Below are 22,782 nucleotides of genomic sequence, written 5' to 3'. Positions count from 1 at the left end.
ATAATAGCATCTTGTCATTAGAGCTGAATTCCTTACCTGTGGCCTGTGTTTACTGCCAAAATACTGAGCTTTATGGTGGCAGCATCAAAAGGCAACCAATTCTGAGCTTCTGTGGTTCTAGGATTTATCCAGTGTCTTTCTTAAACTCTTGGTTTCTCCAGCTCAGACACTACTCTTGTCCTGCTGTATTGTTCTTTAACCATTCTGCATCCTGTTTAGAGATAAGCAAATTATCTGTGCAGATATGGGGCTCTTGCAGAAGTCTCTGGTGGGCAGTCTCTCCCCCCATCTCTGTGGGGTGTGTTTTAAGCCATGCTGATTTACCTCCATAAGTAGCCATCAAGTGCACACTGTTGCATTTATTCCTCTCTGTCCTTTAACAAATGTTTTCCCCAGGGCCATATTACAGCTTGCAATCTCTCTCTTTGAATATTTATTGCTTTCTACCTGCATCTATGCCTCAGGGTATGGTTCTGCTCCTTCCATGGATCTCTCTGTTTTTTCTTCTGCTTTCCCTAAATACCACATGCCCAAGCAGCACAAAGCACTCAGGGAGTGAAGGAACACTGCCCACATTCACAGCCAGGGAAAAGGAGTCAGGCAGTCAGGAGTATACTACTGGGACAGCTGCTGAGGTGGATGAAGAGGTCAGAGGCTGTCCCTACTCCCCGTCCCCTGCCAGAGGTTACCCTCAGTTCAGGTTGTCAACATGGCTGCCTGCATTCTTATTATTTAGCCTGATCCTCTCAGTGTGACCTAAGGTAGAAAATAAATTGCTCTTACCCATTAACCACGATCTTTTTACCAAAACTGTGTTAGAGAGAGTGCTATTACACCAGCAGTTCCACTGGCAGGTCTGAGTGGGAGGCAGAAGGATGACTAGTAAGGGATACTTTGAGAGCAACCAGCCAAGGACCAGGTATGGCCTCAGTGTAAGTGGCTACCCCTCTTCTCCCAGCAGGTAAAAACAGCAGAATCGAGGATTCAAACGCACATATGCATTTTTTTAGTGGCAGACCAGACTTTGATGAAGTAAGTTTTAGCTTTCTGACTTCAGCCTGATTTACCTAAGCTGGCTTTTATGGAGTCTGAGAAACAGCCTGCAACATTTGAAAGGCCTGTACACAAGAGGCTGGAAACCCCTCCTCCATCAGGCAAAATCATCTTCATGTTTGTGTGAGTGTGTGCAGCTTCTCCCATGTGTTGTCATTTTTGAACTGGAGAGAGCTGGTGTGACCACTTTCAGAAGGCAAGGAAAGCAGGTCGGATGAATACTGTTGAAGCAAATTCAGGCTTATTATTCAAACAGATGTTCATGAATATATTTTGCCATACTTGCAGAGTTTTAATTGTAATCTGACTTGAAGGGCCCATGAGTTTAAAAGTAGAAGAGTGAATATATGGAAGGAGAGATGATTTGGAAGATGAACTACCAAACCAGAGAGTGAGGGTTCATGTCTGGCTTTACACAAGCATAGGCACATCACCTGGGCTTATAGCTCCTTGCCTGTCTTGGGTCCCAGTGGTACTCAGATCCTGATGGGAGAACACGTTGGCATCCTGAGCAGGACTATTTGTAGGCTGAATTGTGTGTTCATTCATAATTGCTGTTTTTTTCGCTTTCCACTCTTGGCAAGTGTAGTGGAGATTTGCCACTTTTTTATCCTTCTGCCTATCACATCCCTGTCCCAAGTCAAGGACCCTGCTCCTTTTCTTTTCTGCTTTGCCAGCTTCCATGGGAAGCTGTCAAAACCTTTCTTGATGACATGTCTGTGAAACCAGGGCTCTGTGAACTTTTGGTGATAGAATGACTTCACTGCCTGGTGTACAAGAGTTGAATCTGGGAAAGAAGCCAAAACATGGATCTACAATGTTGATTATTATTATTTCCATTAGCAACTATGTAAGGAAAATATATGATAAACAAGGGAGAGATAAGTGCGGTTTGTAGGTTTTTAAACCCTTCTGTGCACTTTTTCTTTTGAATTCTATTTACTTCTCTCCCTGAATACAGGCACTGATTAATTCCTGATAAAGCTAGGAAGGGATTGACCCAGAGCCTAGTGATATTGGGGGTGCCTGCATGTGGGGCAGCACAGCCTATTCATTCTCACACAGTAGTTATCACATAGCAGGTAGCAGTCTTGACTGCAGATGAGATGTCCTCTTCTCTGTCAGCATCTGGAGGGTCAGAAAGGCATCAGCACCTCCCTGAGGTGGACAGTCCTCTCCAAGACTTGTGTTGGCTGTCTGCAGCTTCCTCGCTCAGGAGCTGTGTGGGCCACACTCACCTCGGTTGGCACTGTGGTTCATCTGGCATGGACCCAGCTGGCTCCAGGTGAAGGCAGCCTCCTGAGGATGGTCTCAGGTGGAGGATTTGGACAGAAACAAGCCTTAGAGTGCAGAAAAGAGCGTAGGAGAGAGTCTGTTTTTTGCTGGAAACTGCTAGAGTAACTGTGCTGAGGCAGCTGTTAAAAACAGTGATGCTTAAAGAGAAAGTTTTACCCCTTATGGTAAACTATGTGCACAGACTCTATAGATGGAAATCTCCTGCTCAGCCTCCTGCAGAGCCGTAAGGCAGCAGCTGGTAAGAGAGCCATGGCTCCAAGAATAATTATGGAAACTGCAACACCTCTGCACATGCCGCCTGGTCCTTTGGTTCCCTCTCTGGGCAAACAAAAAGGAGAACAAAGAAGTAAGAAAAATTGAGGGCTCAGCCTCTCCCAGCTCTTGGGAATCACAAGTAGGTTTCTCTGAGTTTTAAGGATACCTGGGGAGAGCAGTGAGTACCTGCCTTTGTCCTCAAGAGAAAAGAAGTAGTTTGGGGAGCCTTCTTTACGCAGAGTAGCACTCATCTGAGCTTTTAATAATGCAGTGGACTTGTAAGTGTTCCAAACTGTGAGATTTTTGAATTAATTTTTAATCCATGGTTTAACATTAAAGATTAACATGTGTTTCAAATTTCAGAAAGGGAATTTGCCCCTGAAAGAAGAATACTTTCTTCAGTGGCTTCTAATGGTTTTGCACTATTTTCCTTTTCTTTTTTTTTCCCCCCTTCCTGATGGATGCATAAAATAATAATAAAATGATAAAGAAAATAAAATAAAGAAAACCCCAAACCAAAAAAACAAAAACCCCAAAAAGCAGCAAACAAAAAAAAACCCCAAAACAGAAGAAAGGGAAAACCCAACACACAGGCTATGCTTGGGGAGTTTTCAATTTGTTGTTAAACCAGTGTCCAATTGGTGTCTTTCATATTAATGCAGCTCTGTGTGCTCTTAGACTTGGCAGGAGAAACAATGTCTGTGTGAAAAACTGATCCAGCTGTGCAGAAAAAAAATGTTAGTTCAGAGAAGTTGTGTACTTTGCTGCTGGGGCATAAGCAACTGCTTGAGTCTATTACAGAGGGAAAAATCTACAAAATGTTTTCCTGAGACTTTTACTCTAAAAGACAAGGGAAGTTTGTATCAGTTTTATGTTTCCCAAAGGTAGCAGTTGTTGTAAATGAGAATTCAGGGAATTCATGGGAAGGGAAGAAGAGGGGGCAAGTATAAAATCAGATGGCACTGTGAGGCTTGGTTATCCGAGGTTAACTCTCAGATCTTGGTGTTAAAGAGGGAGGTGCATTGTCAGGTACAGCAGGAGCATCATCTGCATTTGCAAAATCTCGTTTCTGCAGTTCATGCATGTCATGATTGTACTCTTTTGAAAATCTGTTCAAGAAGTTTGGGGCATTTTATAAACATTTTATAGTGTCCTGGTTTGAAAGGACAAGTGTCTGCCAGTAAAGGCAGAAGTTTCCCTTTGAAATAGAGACTTTAATTCCACTCCCCCCAAGTATTATAATTGTTTGAATCAAGGACTCTGAGGCAGAGGTAAGGGGGTGGGAATAACAGCTCTTTTACTAATAGATCTAATTGTATAAGCAGAAAACAACAGCAGTTAAAATTGCTAACAGAACAGAATAGATAACTTGGTTTCAGTCCCTTTAGATGCAAGCACGCTGTTTCTGTGCTTAGTCCCAGTCCTGCAGCTGCAGAGAGCAGGCGGGAGCGCAGGCGGGAGGGTGCGGCAGCGGCCACGCCGGTCTCGGGTGGGAACGGGCTGGAGCGGGTGGCTCCTCGCTCACCGTGTGTGTCCGGGTGATCAGCTGTGTCTGCAGAGGCAGGAGGCTGGAATGGGGCAGATGCAGGGCAGGTGATCACAGAGGGTCTGTCTCTACTGTGTTCGGCCGTGTGGGCTGAAGATGGGGCATCCTCCTCCCCGCTCGCCGGAAGAGTCGTGTGTCCCCGTCCCGTCCCGTCCCCCCGTCCCCCCCCCGTCCCCCCCCCGGAAGCCTCAGAGGCCACTCTGGGAGCCGTTCCCACCGACCCCTTTTGTCTGGAGTCATCAGAGATCCTGGGTGTAACCCGGCCACCTCCATTGGTATGATAATGGGAAAAATTCTTTCAATTGACACAATAATAGAAAAACACACAACCCCCAACAGATAGTTCCTCAATGGTGCCTGCTTTGTGCTTCCCAGACTGGAATACTTTGGGCCAGGGCTGCTTGCAAAACATGTTTGCTCTTAGAATCATGTTGGCCTCCAATGGAAGCTGAACACAGTGAACCTTCTTGATTAGTCTTTTTTCTCATTGATAAGATGTGTGTGTGACAATTTGAAATCAATACTAATTCCTGTTACAGTGGTGGAGAAAGGGATTAATAAACAGAGCAAGGCCCATGAATCAGTTTCTAAAGTTTTGTTCCTGTCTCGTCACTGACCTGCTGCATGGTGTTTGGGTGAGTTATATCCTCTCTCCATTTTGGTTTTCCTCACTGCAAAATGGTGTCTCTGCATTCCTTACTGACATATTTTAGAGCTACCAGTGCAATTTTCTGCATTTGAGTTTTTCAGCATGATTTGCTGTACACAATTTGAGTTCCAGAGGGCTGGCACTGGCTGCAGGGGAAAGTGCATAGCATTTGGGAAAAATCAGTCTCTGTGATCTTTGCTTGGATGCTTAGAGCTGCAGATGCTTCAGCTCTGGGTACACGATGAGCAGGGAGAGCCTTCTAGCTCTGGGATGTGCTTCACTTTGCACCCTGTGCTGGCACATGCCAAAAGGACACATAGCAGATGGACAGAAGATTTGTATTAATCTGGCTGGGTACATTTCATCTGTTGGTCCTGCTTCCAACATACAATGTGGAAATTATTAGCCCAAATAACTGGAGTGTTGGGAACTGATTTATAGTCAACAAAAATTGCACCAGAGCTTTGGGTTTTGGTGTAGTCGGGTTGGAAAGATTCCACTTCCAGAGTGCAGGGAGTTTGGAGTGCCTCCTTTAGGGAAAGGACTGCAAAGTGCTTAAATAGATGTCTTGCTGTGGCTTTTGTGTGGAAGTATCTTTGCCTGACACTCTCCCCTTGAGTCACATGGGGACCAAACTTCACATGGAAACATTTGCAGTTCCAGTATTCTGGGTGACTCCATGAGAAGACTGTGATGAAGTTGTTTGTAGCTAAAGCAAGTCATAAATTGGACATTTATTCCAGGGAAGTCCTAATGTACCCTCTCTGTTTCATTTCACATCATAGTGAGAGATCCAATTTTGTAATGGAAGGACCAAAAATCAGGGTAAATTTCCACTGGGAAAAGAGACTATTCACATGATGTTGAAAGGCCAGAGCATATTAAGTATTCATGTCTGTATTCACTGCACTGGTACTGAATAAAAATTATGCAAAGTCAGAATGTATGTAATATCAAAATACATGACAAATATTCAAATGGACTGATGGATTGAAAAAAGGAGTTCTTACTTTATTGAACTGAAGCATGCCAGTATTACCATAATTAAATGGGGAAGTCAAAGAAATTTGTTTTGCCTTCACTCCCTGAAAATATCATCAAAGTTGATATTCTTACAACCTATTTTGATTTTAATGAAAACTCTTCTTTTCCCATTAGAAAATTGTCTTTTCACCACCTCTTTTAGACAGCTCAACTCATAAACTGTAACATTCTGACATGACATTTGCCAGAGCAAGACAAATTTGGGTTCTCCTTTCTTTCCAACTTAAATGAAAAAGAACCTGCCTTTTTTGTTTCCATTATGCTTGCTTGATTTTAATAATTTTAATAATTTTAAATCCAAAGTATTTTGGGATTAATGAAGGTTAAGATATGGAAGTCTAATGTATTTGGATATGCCGATGTAACTAGTTTTAATCTCATTGCTTTGAGAGACTTTGCTTTAATCAGTCTTGTTTGGAGTCAGGGATGTTTCACTGTGATTTTCCACATTCTTAAACCTTAAAGGCTCTCTCTCCTATGAACAAGCTACAAGATTTTTTTAAACCCCAGTTTGGCAAGATACTTCAACATATGCCTAATTTTTAAACACACATTTAGAAATATATTTCCACTAACTTACCTGCCTTTAGTGGAATTTCTAGGACATATCAAATGCACCCAGGCATCTGTGTCTGGCTGAGCAACCCTGGCTCCAAGTGGGCTCCTGCTGGCTATATAGGTGGCAGCTTTTGTGAAGCAGGACTCAGCAGGTCACAGAGCAGAAAAGCTTTTAAGGGAGCTCAAAGCCGTGGTGAACAACAAACATTGGCCAAGTATCCTTCCACTTACATAGTTTGTGCACTCCACAGGATGAGAGTGACACGAGACATTGAATGGGTGTGGAAAGCAAATAGCCAACTTGTTGGCATTGTTTCACCTAAACGTACAGTTTGCTGGACCATATTCTTTAAGAAGTTGATAACCATCCTAGTGACAGTCCCTTCTGACCTCAAGGAAAATTGGATTAGTCTATTAATGAAGATTTTTTTCTCAGAAAGGGCTTGAAATGTTGATTTCTTAGAGGTTGCTTTTATTTTAATATATTTAAATATTTTAAATTATATTATTCAGATTTTTAAAATATTTGATTTTATTTTGTTTTGTCTTAGGCACCCCTTTTTTAAGGAGTGAGCCCACCATAGTCCCCCACAGGCCGACATAAGCAACCTGGGGTGATGATGGTGATGGTGATGGAATATCCCAATAACGGGAAGACAGGTGAAGTGGCCCCAAAAAACATTTGAAGGAGCTCCCCTGCATTTGGCTTGAAGAAGTGAAACCATTTCTTGGAAGTAATTTCCTATCTCCAAATCTCACTGCCCACGGACCCCTGAACTTCCTAAACCCACATCCCAGTTCCCATTCCACTACTGCAGGCCCACAATCCTCTCCCTAAAGCTCTCCTTCCTGAAGCTGTCCTCAGCCTCTCTCCAAACTGATCTAGGTCTGGCCCAGCTTAAACCCCTCTTGCAGGGAACTTTTGAGGACTCCCAGATGAGGTCAATGGTGTCTGAATGGAGGCAGACAAGATGCAGTATCTAGCAAGTCCCTGGATCTTCACCCAGCCCGTGTCTTATAGGGCAAGCCCTGCACCTTTTTGTTCCTCACCCTCTGTTTTCCTCTTTTTGGAGGAGGATGAACATAGCTCTTGATGCTGTGGGTAAAAACAGATGGTTGAACCATAGGTTGGGATATTTGCACTGCAGTTTGACCTAAGGACAGTTGTCTGGCCACTGCATTCCATGCTGCTGCCCTTCCCCACCACACAAATTTTATATTCCAGCCTGCCTTCCCCTGTGCCAAGTCCCATCTCTGGACTTCAATTTTACTCCTTATGGGCTCTTTCCTTCCCACTCAATATGCCACTGAATATATTTAAAACTTGAGTTGTTTTCCCTTATTAAGCAGTTTATCACTGTTGCAATCTTTTTGCACTTTTTTTTTTTTTTTTTTTTTTTTTTTTTTTAAAGCCAGAAGAGAAGGAAGAAATTTATTCTTTAGACCATAAATCATTTACAAAGCTGCTGGGCTGTTAATGTATTTTTTATGTCTTGGCAAACAGAAAATAGAAGTGAGTGTCTTAGCAAAGCTTTGCAGACCTGTTTTAATTTCAGCTTCCTAACCCTGACTCTCTGTTCCTCGGTCTTGGGAGAAGTTATATTTCTCATGTAGAGGCACCAGTGAATACCTTCTCCCCAAGGAGACAACTTTGCTGTGTCAGCAATGCCACGTGCTGTGGCCAGCACTTGGCACTGATCCACAGCGTTACACATCTCTGCTGACTGAGCTGTGCTGGGAGAATACTAGCAAAGAAACAGTATCAGGGGGAGTGGGAACTTAAGCCTATTTTTGCATTTAGGTCCTGGGAAGAGCTCTATTTAGATGCCCACTCTGGGGTAAGTGTGATACATGCAGCTCACAATTCATCTGATACAGCCTTAACCTGTACTTTTCATGCATGGGCTTAGGTGTAGTTACACATACACACAGGTTTGCTTGAGGGTGCTTTCAGAGACAAGGACTGGCCATGGTGGAGCTTCCTAAATATTAAAAGCTAACTTCAGTGAGGTTTTGCTTCAGGAAAATTAAGCCAATGTGTACCTTCACTACTCTCAGCAGTTCTGTCCATTTTCTCTCTTTCAGGAAACATAGATAATAGTCTTTGTGTAAAAGGTGAATTTTCATTTCTGGTGTGCTGTGACAAACAGTAAGACAATTAAGAGGAGAGATATGGGAGTTTTATGCTGGAATCCTAGCTAGATGAATGGATAAGTCTGCTGCTGAGAGCTGTTGCTGCAGGATTTTTGAAAACTCAAGCTGAGCCTCTCACCTTAAATTTTCTTATACGAACATTTGATATGCTTTCATCCCCTAGTCACTTCAGCTAAAGTAACTGGCTGTGGTAGTGTAAAATGTTCCCATCCCTAGACATCCATTACTGTAGGACAATGCCTCCACTATATCTGTGAGCAGAACAGGACAGTGTGTCTGCAATGCAGCTTTCCCCTCTCACAGCAAAGGAAGTTAGAATGTCCCCACACCTTCCTCAGCATGTTATGCTGCTTAATGCCTAGCTGTGAGGTAGAGGCACTGCTTCTTTTCTCCTTTCACTGACTTTGAGACAATAACCTTGTGTTGAGCAACAAGGCAAACAGCAGAAAATGACAACATCTGAAGTTACTGCAGCAGGATTCCCCAGAGCTGATCTCTCACAGGAGTAGGGGATGAAGGAAAAGGAACTGTGTTTGCCAGTCTTAGTTTTGTAAAAGATAAAGAATTAGCAAATAACTTTCTGTGCCCAGTTAAACTTTTGCTTTCCTCTTTATCTGTGCCTGCTGTTCAGAACATAGTGTTTCAGGCATCTTTGAAGGAGGAGAGAAGGAAATGACTGGCATCGTGTTGCATGGACACACCACTATGTTTGTACCTTGGGTATCCTGCCTTGTATGGCTTCAGCTGTCTTCTGTAGGCAGATCACCTGCTCCTGATTTGTTCACCTGAGTCCCGGGGTATGAATCATTGATGACTCTGACTCTAAGCACAGCCAGGGAAGGACAAAATTGACACCAAATGGTCCCACAGGCTGAATTAGCCTTACTCACCCCCTCCACTCTCAATTTAGGGGAGAAATGAGTGAGCTCTTCAGTTCCTGTTCACCCCTGAGCCCTCTCCAGTCTTGCTCATCTGCTACAGCAAAAAAAACCCCAACCTCTGAACTGCATCTGCTTCTTGAGTCCTCTGCAAATGCTGTGAATTCAAGGACTGCCAGCTCAGATCGCAGCAGCTTCTGTTTCCAGCCAGTGCCACATGCATCAGAGGGAAGCGTTAAAATTCCCATAATAGTGCAACACTATACCATGGAAAGGGGATTAATACATGCCCAGAGCACAGCCATTGATTAGTTTTATCCTAGCTAATGTCATTGTAGACACTATTTTTGTTCCTATCAATGTTCCTTTGTATTTTTATCATCTTGCTATAATACAATGCAGTTGTTTTTTCTGTCTCTGACTTGCACATGTATTGCATTCAAGGCTGCAGAGATAGATACAAAGCATTCATCCCAGTTTACTGGAGCTGCAAATGTGGCAGCTCTCTAGGCAGCTTCAGCAAGGCTTTTTAGAAGCATATAAGAGAAGCCTGTACTGGGATCACAGCAGGAGTCCAGAACTGGGAAGAACCATTTATTTGGGTCATCAGCCCCATGACAGTGCATCTGTAAACCAGATTTGGGTTCTTGTTCCTACTTAGCACATGTTGACAAACTGCCCTAATACTATATTCTTCTCACTGCTCAAAAACTTCTTTTGGATTTCAAATCTGTGACCAATTAAACAGAAGCATTAAGGTCTGTTAGAGAAACACAGTTCAGGTGCTCAGTAGCTTAACATCATGTGAACTCTGCTACCTGGACAGCACAAGCACTCTCAATTTCCCTAGCAGTTTTGAGTGATCAGCAGTTCAACGAATCAAACTCTTGAGGTCTAAAGCTGAGAACATGAGGATCTCACACTAATGGGGACCCTCTGAAGATACCTAAAACTGTCTGGCCTGCTCAGCAGGATTCAGGTATTCTATGCCAGAAATGGGAAAGGAATCAAATTCCTCAGTATGTCATGAGAGCCCCTTTACTCCCCTTCAGGAGCTAATCCAGCTCCCCTGACAAGGACACGGAGGGGAACTGACACCATTCTGGATGTATGTGCAGCTGAAAGCTCTTCTTCTTTTTTTTTTTTTTTTTTTTTTTTTTAATTTTTATTTATTTTTTAATTTTTTTGTTGCAAAGTTTATTTTTCATCTATGTCCATCTATGGTTGCAGTTTGGGGAGGTCAGCACAGGAAGATATGCTGTATGTCATCCTAATCAGTCAGTTGTTTGAAATCATCCTCCCAACTGGCCTGCAGAGAAGGACCTATTTCCAAAAGAGAAGATAGCAGGGGTAGAAGTGACTGCTGCTTGCCAGTCAGGAGCTGGGGCCAGAGTGGAGTGAGTCAGCGGGAATTTTCCCGTTAGTCTTCTGTCTACCTCAGAAGAAGTTACAAAGGGTAAGGAAGAAGGGTCAGTGTGATGAGCACAGTTTCAGAGGTAGCCAGTGTCCCTTACATCTAGTCTAGTTCTTGGCAAGCAACACTGAAGAGCTCAACTTCAAGACATTGATACTGTGTTTTCTCCCTGGGTTAGTGTCTGCCATCCTGCATATCCTACAGGTTACTCTTACTAGAGTAAAATGGGTATTTTCACTTGAGACGCACTATGCTGGAGGGATGACTCAACAACACAAGCTATGTCTGATGGTTTTTCCAGGGATAAAAGTTGCCTATCAACCTGCATTTAAAAGGAATAATAACATTAGAAACACCTCACAGTTAAAGTTAGCATCAGTGTAGTTTTAATACCTGTGTTACAGAGACTTTGCTCACAACCATGCTACGTGGGATTATTTTCCTGCTGTTTGTTTCTGTCTGTCTTGCAGAGCCAGCAAAAATGTGAATAAAAGTTTTGGAAATTATTTTGCCTTATACACTGTTCAATTGTCCCTCACATGTTACTATGCCATTGCTAGACCTGTCCACCACTTGTACAATATGCACCCTCAAACTAGGACACAGAAGTGATCCCCCCTACAAAAGTCTGGAGGAAAATTTGTCTTCTTGCTGTGAGCTGGCAGGAGCTGTTTGCTGGAGCCCTTCTCTCCCCATTCAATTACTCCCAGTATTATTGGTACAAGGAGGTTTCTACCAAGCATCTTTCCTAGGAACATTTGTGCTAGGGCACCTTGGACTCAGGATGCAGTCTACTATGACAGTGTGAATCTGTCCTAAATGTCTGCTCTGCAGAATGACTTCAGAGCCTGGAAATTTTTCCATGGTGGAATTTCCTTAGTGAGCTGGAAATAGTTTGCTAGGCATAAATTCTGATCTGTCCTCCATTATAGTGCTTGGTTACGTTGGTTCTCTGAGCAGGGTGGAGTCTACTGCAAGCTGCCTCCAGACACTAGGCTGGGTAAATACTGTGTTTGGATAGACTCTGAACTAGCTAGTGTATCACATCCAGAAGGAAGCAGGAGAGAGAATCCCTGGTGAGAATAGGCAAGACCAGTATTCAAGCTGGTTGAGCAGCCAGTTTGGATGCTGTCACATTATGCTGGATAACTTTATTGTTTTCTGTGTGTAACTGCAAGCCAGGCTCCTTCACGGGCTTTTGCATGTTTACTTCAGAGGCATGTCCTATGGTAGATGTACTCCATGGGTCTGTTCCCTTCTCCTCCTGCTGTGAGTCACTTCTTCCTGGGTTGTAGGTTCTGCTGCTGCTCAGTGTGTTGGGTTGGCAGTGTAGCTCATTTGAGGTGGGAAACATTTCTCTTCTGTAGCACAGGAGTAGCTTTGGTCCCAGACTCAGAGGTGTGAGGCACTGCAACTTGTATTTTCCTTTCATCTCAGAAAAAAGATTGCTCTGCGGTTTCTCTTTCCATTGCCTGTGGTTGCCAGAGGGTAAACTGTGTTTCTACCCTGTTCTTGAAACTTCCCATCTTTGCCTCTCAACAAGAGACCCAAAATGTCATACTGCCAAAGGTATCTTCCCCAGCATGTGGCAACAGGATTGCTAATTGTGCTGGGACTGGTGGGAAAAATTCCAACCATTCCCTGGGTTTCAGATGCAAGCTGAATCAGCTTGAAGCTTTATTCTGATTTTCCCCAGAGCGACACACATTCTGACACATTTTCCCTTGAGATCTGGAGATGCAGAATGTACAAAGCTGAGGGTTTCTTTCATTCATTTCACACCTTTTTCCCTCATTCCTCCCCTGGTCATTTTCTTCCCTGGCTTGCCAGCACTGCAGAATGAATCTGTACTCTCATCTCTACCTTTCAGTACCAGGCATTTGCTGCTAGCAAGTGCCAAAACTGCTCATTCTGCTGGTGATCTCTGGCAAAAAGGTGTGGCAGTGAGTGGGAGCTAAGAACTTTTTTTACTAGCTTAGAATGAGTCAAAGTGCTAAGATTTGCCCATGTCTTTCAGCTTCACTGTATCGGGCATGTTCTGAAGGCTCTGTGATGCTTGAAAGCCCTCTAGGCCAGCATGAAAATGTGGCAGCACCTGACTCCTCCTTACAACTATCAGGGAGGGTGGGTTGTAGGACTGTGTCCTGTGTGCTTGTGACATGTATAAACTACCTACATAGACTCCTTCATGGATACCAAGGAGGCACCTGAGGTGCCACTTGGAAAAGCACCAGCAGTGAGCTATCAAAAATTAAATCAGTTTTGTTGCCAGAATAATTACTTGATCTTGAATATGAAGAATTTTTGAAAGAGTCTCTGCAGCCAAAACATTCTTCTGCTGACTGGTTCACTGATACGGGACAGAAGAATGGAACATCAGTTCTAATTAGTGATGGGAGTTTGCTGCCTCAGGATCAAAGGAGAACACTGTTTGCTGAATCAAGCTAAGATCAAAGTGTCCTATGTACAGGAAGGGCCCATTCCTCTTTCTGCTGACAGTGGTGTACCCTGCTCATCCTCTGGGCATGCTGCTTACAGGGTTGCTTAATTACTAAGAAAGGAGTAGACTGCAGTCACAAGAGAGGGTGTAATGGCCATTGTAATCCAATTCTGAGACATGCTTTGGTGGTGATCGATTCTTTGTCTCTCTGAAGTCATTAAACTTCTGAATGCTTAGAAAATACCTGGATTGTATAACTTTGCAGAAGGAGACTTCTTACAACATCCTTTGCTTGATTATTCTGACCTCCTATATGTAATTTGACTTAGTAGGCTGTATGCATGTGCATATATCTATAACTGCATTTATATCTACTCAAGGGAATTCAAGTCCTCAGTCCTTAGGCTGCATTGAAAAATCCTTATCCCAATATATATGCTAAATTGGAAATCTCTTTTTCCTCTCTCCTCTGCATCCCTCCTCTTGCATTAAGAGAAGCCCACATTTTTGCAGTGCCTAATTTTGAAAAGTTTAAACATTAATAATTTTGTTGTGTTTTACTAGTAGGTGTCTCCCTGGGCATGCAGGTTTTTAAGTATATGCGACTTTGTGTGCATCCATCTGTGTTTTGGGCCACAAGTGTTGTTGTAAAAGAATGCAGTCACAAAAATACTTGCATAGGTGGACAAGTGCATGTGTAAATGTCTTTTATTTTCTAGTAGTCTTGAGATGGTGCAGCTTCTGAGGAGGGTTTGGTCATTTCTCTTTTGGCTGTCTCACTGGGAAAGGAGTCATGTCATAGTACTGCCAGTGTTATGCTAACACACCACCCTACCCTGTTAATGCTGCTGGAAGAGGACTTTGCCTACTTTTTCTCTTGCCATGTTTAAGCTTCCTTGTCAGAAGTGGTTGTGTGTGTTTTTTCCACCCCTCAGATGCCAGTCAGCTTAACAAAATGAGTCCTTAAGTGTACACCAATGGGCCAAAGAGCAGCTGGTATGCCCTGGGTTGCACGAGGTAAAGGCAAGCTGGCTTGCCTGATGGTTTAACAAGTTAGAGATAGGACAGTGTGTGTGTGTGGGTGTCCTCATCTGGTAAGCCAAGTTCCAAGCACTTCCACTTGACCAGAGAAATTAATGGAGACCTAAGCCTTCCTTAATGCTTCCCTGCTCCATGGCATTCAAATTACAAGGGATGCTGTGGTGCCTTAGAAAGAAAAACAGATAATGTGGGATGTGGGGTGTTGCAGGATAACAGTGGGGTACAGTCAGGGAAAAAGGAATATGTGTTTTCTTTCATTTTTAAAATTGTTCATGAGTATATTGGGAAGCTCTCAAATATACAAAAAATATTTTTATGGTGAATAAATTTTGCATGTTCTATTTTAGTGTTTTTATTATTCTGCAGGATGTTTACAATCAACTAACAAATATTAGGAGTAGGAAGAGGGTGATTAGGCATGAAAATCTCATCATCTTGATGACTGAGTGATTGATGTAACTAATCCTGCAAAGCAAACTGCAAAGTCTAACTTTTTCAGTAAATTGGGACACTCACACTTAAGTATTACTTTTTCTGAACGACAAGAATTTGAATGTGTGTGTTTTTCATGGAATGGAAAGTGGAAGGAATAGGAGCGGGGCTGAAACACACATTTTGCTTTTCCAAATTGGATGGCTAGTTTCTTTTCCTCTCATGGAGAGAATCTCATCAAATTTATGCTGAACATAACAGAAGAACTTTCTGCACCATGTTGGTGAGAGAGGTCAATCCAAAAGATGTTCAAATCATTGTGTCTCCCTGCACTCTGGTTAGCACATGGTTAATGCTAGACTGGATGTGCAGTCATGGTAAGATAGCCTTCAAATTTCAGCCTTTGTTGTCTTTTCAGCAGAAAAGACAACACCTTGTTGGAGTCATGGTCAGCAAGTGAGATCTCCAAAGTTGATATGGATCACTTCTGGGCTTTGGTCTACTGCCACTGCCTGGACAGCCATAAGAAAATTAGGGGTCCAAATCTATTCCCAGCCTGCTGCCCAGAGAAACAGCTGGAAGGTAGATGCCTTGTGATAAAGATGATGCTTATTTCTGGCTCTTCAAATTATTTATTTCTGCTTACTACTGATAGAGTTGCATAGGAGATGGATGGATTAAGCTTTCACCAGCTGTTTCTCATCCAGCTACCTAATTTTCTGAGATCTTAGCACTGGAGATTTACTGTTTCCCTAGGATTTTTCAGAAGGTTCCATAATTTTAAATATGACCCAAGACAATGAGGAAAATCAGACTCAGAGTGGTTTTTTTCGCACAAAGTGAGAAACGTGCAAGCTTCACTTGAAGAGGTTAAAGTGAAATTTTGTTTGACTGTTCTGAAGCATTTCTGAGCCTCCCTGAACTACTTGGGGTATTAGAAGTAGGACATGTGGAGGAAGGAATGGAAGTTCAGAGGAGGTGGCTGAGTGTTTACAAAGTCCTGGAGTACTGCAACTCTGGAGCAGCCAATTCAAACACCAGAACATATGGAAGGCTGTTCAGGTGACGAAAACTTTGGATGTGTAGCATCCAAAGCTCAGCACCTCCAGGCTCTGATGACACATTTCTACATTAGGCAGTCTGGGAAGGTCTCAGCAGACAAGCATGTGGGAGAAACTCACTTTTTCCTCAGACATTGGCCTGTTTGATTTCTTGGTATTGCATACAGAAAACTATTCTCATGAAGCATGTCACCTTCAGCAAACCTCTGTCTCTTGGCAGAAAATAGAAACTTTGCAGGCAGGCCCTCCTGGATTCAGCAAAAGAATAGGATTTTCTGCAGACAGCAGTATTGTTAGCAGTATTCTGGTGTTGCTTTGGAGCTGTTGCCTTCTTCTCCAGTATCCTCCCACATACTTTGAACAAAAAAATGGCAAGCTGTCATATAGAGACATAACTTTTTGTAGTCAGTATTTTGATTTTGTGGAGAAAAATGGTTTAAAGCATTTTAGTGAAAGTGGTGGAGGAGATCCCTTGGTTAGTTTCATTCAACAAGATTTTTGGTGGTAGGAACAGATATTTCCCTGTGTGACTTGCAGTCTTAAAATGGTAGCCTTGAGCTGCTGTACCAGATAGCTGGGGCTTTTCAGACTTTCATCTTTGTCCAGTCTGTGTGAAGTACAAAGAAGTAAATGGTGGAAATCTTGGAAAATAAACAAGATTTTATGAGATTCTCCATTAGCAATAGTAATTTTTTGCCAGCTAAATAGAAATGGCTGGACTGGAAAATATTTAGACATTTAACCCTTTAAATTAAAAATATTGTTAAAATACTTCTGGTCTGGCTGGATTCTATGAGGGATAGAAGTGGGAGTAGAACTGTGTTTCTTGGTTAATACTTCAGTTTCTGTTTCCCTGATGTTGGGTATCCTTAAGATTGCTGGATCTGAAAACTTACCTCATTTTCTTAGACACAGCTTGTTTTTTTTTATGGCTCCTTGTCTGCTGCCAAAAAAAATCCTCAGAGGCTCTGAAACTAGAATGCCTCCACTTAAAAGGACCACATATCTACATTTGTCTGTAAAAAAAGTCTGCATGAGAGCAGAGTGACCTGTGAGGAAGTAATATAATTCCTTTTAGCCTGATGTGGTAGGGTACGGTTGTGTAGGAATGGAATAATCTGTTTTGAACTGCATAAGTATGGGGCCACATGCAGCGCTTTCAACTTTGTGTCCTTCTGAAATGTTTGAATTGTGTGCCCTTCTCTTTCCAGGTCTGGTGTGTCCTCTGGAGGTGTCAGTCAGTTCAGGGAATATCCAGGTTGCCCGAGGCCAGACAGCAGTACTGCCCTGCACCTTCACCACTAACGCGGCCCTCACTAACCTTAATGTCATCTGGATGGTCATTCCTCTTTCTAACGCCAACCAGCCTCAACAGGTAGGTCTTTTCTTACTGGAGCATGTATTTCCTTGGGGCTTTCCTGTTCCCCACCCTGCTCTGGATGTAGGCCCTCTACAATGCTTTCTCTCTGGTTGTCCCAGAACTTCGTTGTCCCTTCACTGCTGAGCATGCCCTCTGGATATTACATGAGTCTGTTTTCTTCAATGGTTTGTTAACAGATGCCCATTGTGTCCTTGGCTGGATGTGCAGCTAGGGCAAATGTATGTGATACTGTGTTTCTACCCAGGGCTCCTAGTGGTTTGTGTGTTCAAAAGAGCACAGGAGATGTAATCCAGGTTTTTGTTCATTGGATGTGGAATTTGGAGGGCCTTGGAGTAGCTGCAGCTTTAAACCTGTGAAATCTATGTAAAATGTCCTCTAACACGACTTCTCATAAACGCATCACCCATTTTACTTCCCTCCTTATTTTTCCACTGTCTGTAGCTTTTGCAATTCCATTCTTGTAAATACTAGCAAATAAGAGTATTTAATGTGGGGACAAGATTCATAACCAGAGATATGCTGGCTTGTTTTTTGCCCACATGCTCTGACAACAGAAGAATGTCATTTCTCTGAAATACATGCATCTTGGGTCACACTGCCCGCATCACATTTTCTATTCATTGTGAGAACCTGCACTGAAGAATCTTTGCTCCTCAGGGACTTGGTCTGAGTGCAGTGTGACTGGTGGAGGCTGTGCAATTTCAAAGGTTTCACTGCCATTCAGCTTGTGCCAAAGGTCTTCAGTAAGCAGTGTCAAATCATGGCAGGGTCTTACTGACAGAGACTCAAAATGATACTTTCCACTGGGCAGATGCTTTTCATCAAAGTATTCATTGACTTGCAGAGAGCATCTGCTTCTGTACATTGATCCTGTCCAGACACATAATGACTATCGTGAAGGAGGCTTGTATTGTCAATCTAGCTACACCAGGTGATTTGGGTTTCTTCCTGGTCTGTTACATTTATGGACAATTTTATTGATGTAAAATGGGCTACAGAGTGTGTTCGTCCTTTGGAAAAAAACACCTGTGCTAGGATGTTGAGGTTTGGTTATTCAGAGATCCTTTAGTAACTGGACCCTTTGGCTTTGGAAGTCCATGTTTTGCTTGCTATTCTTCTTCCTCACTCAGCTCCCGCAGAGTGTTTGAGCCTTTCTTTCTTTTCCAGGTTATTCTCTACCAAGGGGGTCAGATCTTTGGAGGTGCACCCCAGTTCTATGGGCGAGTGGGGTTTGCTGTGACAATGCCAACCACCAGTGCCTCCATCTTCATCAACAACACTCAGCTATCGGATACTGGCACATACCAGTGCTTGGTCAACAATCTTCCCGACCGAGGCGTCAGGAATATTGGAGTCATTGGACTTACTGTCTTGGGTGTGTTTATTGGTATTATGGGGGAGAGGGGGGAAACAGGGACAAGGAGACCTCTGTGAATGATAGTGCATCATGAGCAAATAAGGTACTGTGGGCCTTTGAGCCCACAGACATACCATGATGAGGAATGGGCTGCCTTGTGGGTGCTGTGGGCATTTGTAGGGCACACGGACTTCAGATGCTGGCAGTGTGTAATGAAGTTTCAAAATATGGTGGAGAGAAAGTTTTTGTGGCGGTATTGTGATACGGAGTTGCAAAGAAGCAGGAATATAGTACAAGGGGCATCCTGGAGGGCTGAATGGAGTGTAAAGGGTTTGGTGCATAGCAACAGGAGGAGAGAATGACTATATCATTGCTTCCTTTCCATGAAAGCAGCTAGTTCTTTATGCTCCTATTGATGCTAAATACTCCAAAGTGCATGCCATTATAGGCAAATGAAAGCAAAACCCAATCACAGTAAATTTTGTGTGCAGCTCTGTCTCAAAGACAGATATATGCATGTTTCTCTCAAGGGAGGGATCTAAGAGAACTGTGTCCTGTGCAGGTCAGCAGTAGTCTATAACCCTGCTGGGCTGGTGGATCAGGAATCTTTGTGTGAATTGTCACCCCCCAAACCATAATGAGTTCTAGGCTGCTGCCTCGTTCTTGTTTCCTTGACAGCCATCCTTGCCTTCCCCAGCAGCACGTCCAGAGCAAGCCTGCACTCCACTGTTTGGTCACATTTCCTAATTTGCTATCACCTTCCCCTCTTCTCTCGCAGTTCCTCCTTCTGCCCCACTTTGCAGAATCCAGGGATCCCTGGATGTGGGCAGCGATATCACACTGACTTGCAGCTCGGAAGAAGGCATCCCCCGGCCAACATACCTCTGGGAGAAACTGGACAATGTCCCCAAGTTGCCCCCAACTGCCACACAAGGTGCTCATTCTGTTGATTATCCTCTTATTTCCCAGGTGGCAGCCTGGGCTGTTCTTTGAGCCACCAGAGATGGCATGGCTCATTGAGCTACTGTCACCATTTGCATGGTCCCTTTATTGGAGCGAAGATTCCTAAAGCCCACTGTGGATTGGGTAATGTCCAGAGGCCATTTAAATTTTCACAGTTTTTTTTTGGTACAGAAACATGTTCCCCATTCACAAACAAGGATTGGGTTGAACGGAAGAAAGATGGTTGCTAGATGCTGTCATGTGGCTGGAAATTTCAGCTGCCAACTCACCTGCATTTTTAATCAAATGGAAGTCATTTAGAATGGAAATTGTGAAAAGAAAAGCAGAATAATCCCAGGGAAATACGGATAGTTTCTCACACTGATGCCACAATTCTCCAGTAAATTACTGCCAGAACTGCTTTTTGGATGCATGGAGAAGCAGGCTTCTGGTGTTTCCCAGCCTCAAGTACAGTCCATAAGTTTTCTAAGACTAGGTGTCTTGATCCAATACTGATAGCTGTACTTTTGCCTTTTATCTTGTTCTGTTTTAAGACTGTGCCAGCTTTCAGTTTCATATAATTCAGGAATGAGGAATATTGGAAGAGAAGTGATGGGAGAGTAGGGCTTCTGCAGAGCAAGAGATCAACAAGTAGATCTGGTTATAGGTAATTTTGCAACTTTTTCCCCTGTTCTCGCACGACACTGAGAGTCCCAAACTTTCATCTGCAGATATTCTTCTGTAAGAAGATAAAGAAACCTCTAGTGTAAGCTCCTTAAGACCTAATCTTCTCTGTGTGTATGTGCACGCACAATGCTTCCATCTCAAGGTTATTTCCTAATTTATTGCTCTCTTTATAGTCTCAAACCAAAATTCTCTATTTGCTGGCTTTGCCTTTTCATGGTTTTCCTCAAGTGGGGGAGGGATTTAAATCCTTCTTTTCTCTCTAACTAGACCAAGTCCAGGGCACTGTCACTCTCCGAAATATCAGCACTGTGTCCTCAGGTCTTTACCAATGTGTGGCTTCAAATGCCATTGGAACCAGCACTTGCCTTCTCGACCTGCAAGTCATTGCACGTAAGTATTTTTCCAGAGGAGGCTTGGCCGCCTTCTTCTGTCTTGTGACAATAAGGTGTCTAACCATCTTTGCTGTGAGCCACTACCTGCCTCTCTATCAGAAGATAATCATGCCATAGAATGGGAACATTACCTTTCTCCTTTCCCAAGTCATGGTAGCTTCACGTGCTTACATATGGCCACAGCCCATCCCTGATTTCTTCTCCATGCTCTGTTCAATCATTTCCACAGCCCACCCACGGAGTATTGGCCTGATTGCAGGAGCAGTGGCCACAGGTGCTGTTGTGCTCGTTGTTTGCATTGTTTTGGTGGCTGTTGCACTATTCTACTGGAAAAATAAACACAAAGAAGAAGAAGAGGAGGAAATTCCCAATGAGATAAGGTAAGGGTCAGGAGAACTGGTGGTGGGGACCTCCAAGAAAAAGCTGCGACTGACAGAAATGGAATTGGAAATCTCATTTTAGTGAATCTTGGGTGTGTTCCCTGGGATCAGGGGAAGATGTCCATATATGTTCAGAAAATGAAGGGAGGAAATGAAGAATGTTAACAAATTTTGTTTTCAGTATTGCCTTTAATGAGAGCTTTGGCTTCATAGAATCACAGAATGGTTTGTGTTGGAAGAGACTTTAAAGATAATCTAAGTCCAACATCTCTGCCAGCAAGAGGGATGGGACTTCATGTTAACTCTGTAGGAGAGTGATGTGGTGGGAATTCTGACCCATAATGCCAGACAGTGATAGCTGAAAAGCTCTGGAGATACAGCTGTGATATTCTCTGGCCACAGATGTTACGGTCACAGCTATCACTGGCAGGTCGTGACTTTCCTTGTAGACACATTTGCTTCAGTGGCAAATTTGGCCCATGGGGCATAGAGGTAGGGATGCAGAGAGGGATGAGTAAACAGGCCAAGCAACAATGCTGATTCACATTGATGCTGTCCTTCTCCTTGAACTGATGGTGTTGACCCCAGGATGGCGATTGGAGATGGGGGTGTTAGACAAGTGAGTCAGTGTCCTCCACATGTCCTTACACCTTCTCCTTCTCAGGGAGGATGACCTGCCACCTAAATGCTCCTCCGCCACAAAGACGTTCCATGCTGATGCATCCTCATCAGAGAATGACACCCTCACCTCCTCCAACACCTACAACAGCCGCTTCTGGAATGACCCCAAAGCCAACCACGCCACAGACTCCTTCACCCGCTTCAGCAATAGCAATGATGCTCACCAGCCTCCCTTCTCCCGCTCAGGGAGCACGAGTGCCCGCCCCGTCTATGCCAATGGTGGCCACCCATCCCCGGCTCCCCCTAAGACACTGGTGGTGACGGCCAGCACAGCGCCGTCGCCTCAGGAGGTGATCCGGAGCAATGGCTCAGTCAGCAGGAAACCACGGCTGCCACACACCCGTTCCTATGCAGTCAGCCAGGCCACATTGGAGCGGATTGGGGCTGTCCCCGTCATGGTGCCCGCCCAGAGCCGGGCTGGCTCCCTGGTGTAGGACTTTGCTCGTGGCTGAGAGCTGAGCAAGGAGTCTCTCATCCCCAGTGGGGTGAAGAGACTCTACTCCTTCCTGAAAGGCACCAAGATGGCGGGGTTCACACACTTACCTCTACCTGCCCTCCCCTCTCGAGGCTGCTTCCATCTGGTGGGACAGCCCTGTCTGAGCCACTTTCCCTCCAGCTGCTGGAGCTCCTTGTGCCAATGGACACCACAGATGTGCCAAGGTCAGGACGTGCTCCTGGGCTGCTGGGCCCCAGCTGGGATGTGTACTCGGGCCTGATCTTGGGGTGAACTTTTGCTTTTATTTTCTGTTTGTTTTGTTGGAGACTGATTCCATCCATTTGGGTTTTTCAGGGAGGTATGGGATATATATATATATATATATATATATATATATATATATATATATATATATATATATATAATTTTTTTTTGTTGTTACTGTTTTGTTTCCAAGAGGATGATGACCTGTGTAGGGGCAGGGAAGGCAGAGCAGCCCCAGCTTCCCATGACCCTGGTTCCGCTGTTGGATTTGGCAGTACTGAGCACTGGGGCCAGGCATGGGGAGGCATGGGACAGGATAGAGGGGTGAGATGAAGGCACAGCCACCAGCCCAGGCAAGGAAATTATTGGGTGAAGGTGCGGGCCGGGAAACACTTACCTTTATTTTTTGCAATTCTTCCCCACACCTCAGCACACACAGAC

The 22,782-nt window shown here is 43.9% G+C and overlaps 1 protein-coding gene across 4 annotated transcripts in view; it reads left to right on the top strand.

Moving 5' to 3' along the window:
• The window catches only part of IGSF11 (immunoglobulin superfamily member 11), a 137,983-nt gene extending 115,526 nt beyond the window's left edge, over window positions 1-22,457 (top strand). For all 4 annotated transcript variants that reach the window (XM_079305701.1, XM_079305702.1, XM_079305703.1 and 1 more), the window contains 6 exons: window positions 17,033-17,196; window positions 18,370-18,577; window positions 19,338-19,493; window positions 20,456-20,578; window positions 20,810-20,960; window positions 21,625-22,457. In XM_079305701.1, the coding sequence (XP_079161827.1) occupies window positions 17,033-17,196; window positions 18,370-18,577; window positions 19,338-19,493; window positions 20,456-20,578; window positions 20,810-20,960; window positions 21,625-22,075 (1,253 nt within the window). In that variant the 3' untranslated portion in view covers window positions 22,076-22,457. The remainder of the gene's footprint in view (window positions 1-17,032; window positions 17,197-18,369; window positions 18,578-19,337; window positions 19,494-20,455; window positions 20,579-20,809; window positions 20,961-21,624) is intronic.
• Window positions 22,458-22,782: the final 325 nt, after the last annotated feature.

Source organism: Erithacus rubecula (assembly GCF_903797595.1).
Source record: "Erithacus rubecula genome assembly, chromosome: 1".
Classification (NCBI taxonomy): Eukaryota; Metazoa; Chordata; class Aves; order Passeriformes; family Muscicapidae; genus Erithacus; species Erithacus rubecula.
This window is presented reverse-complemented; position numbering and strand designations above follow the sequence as displayed.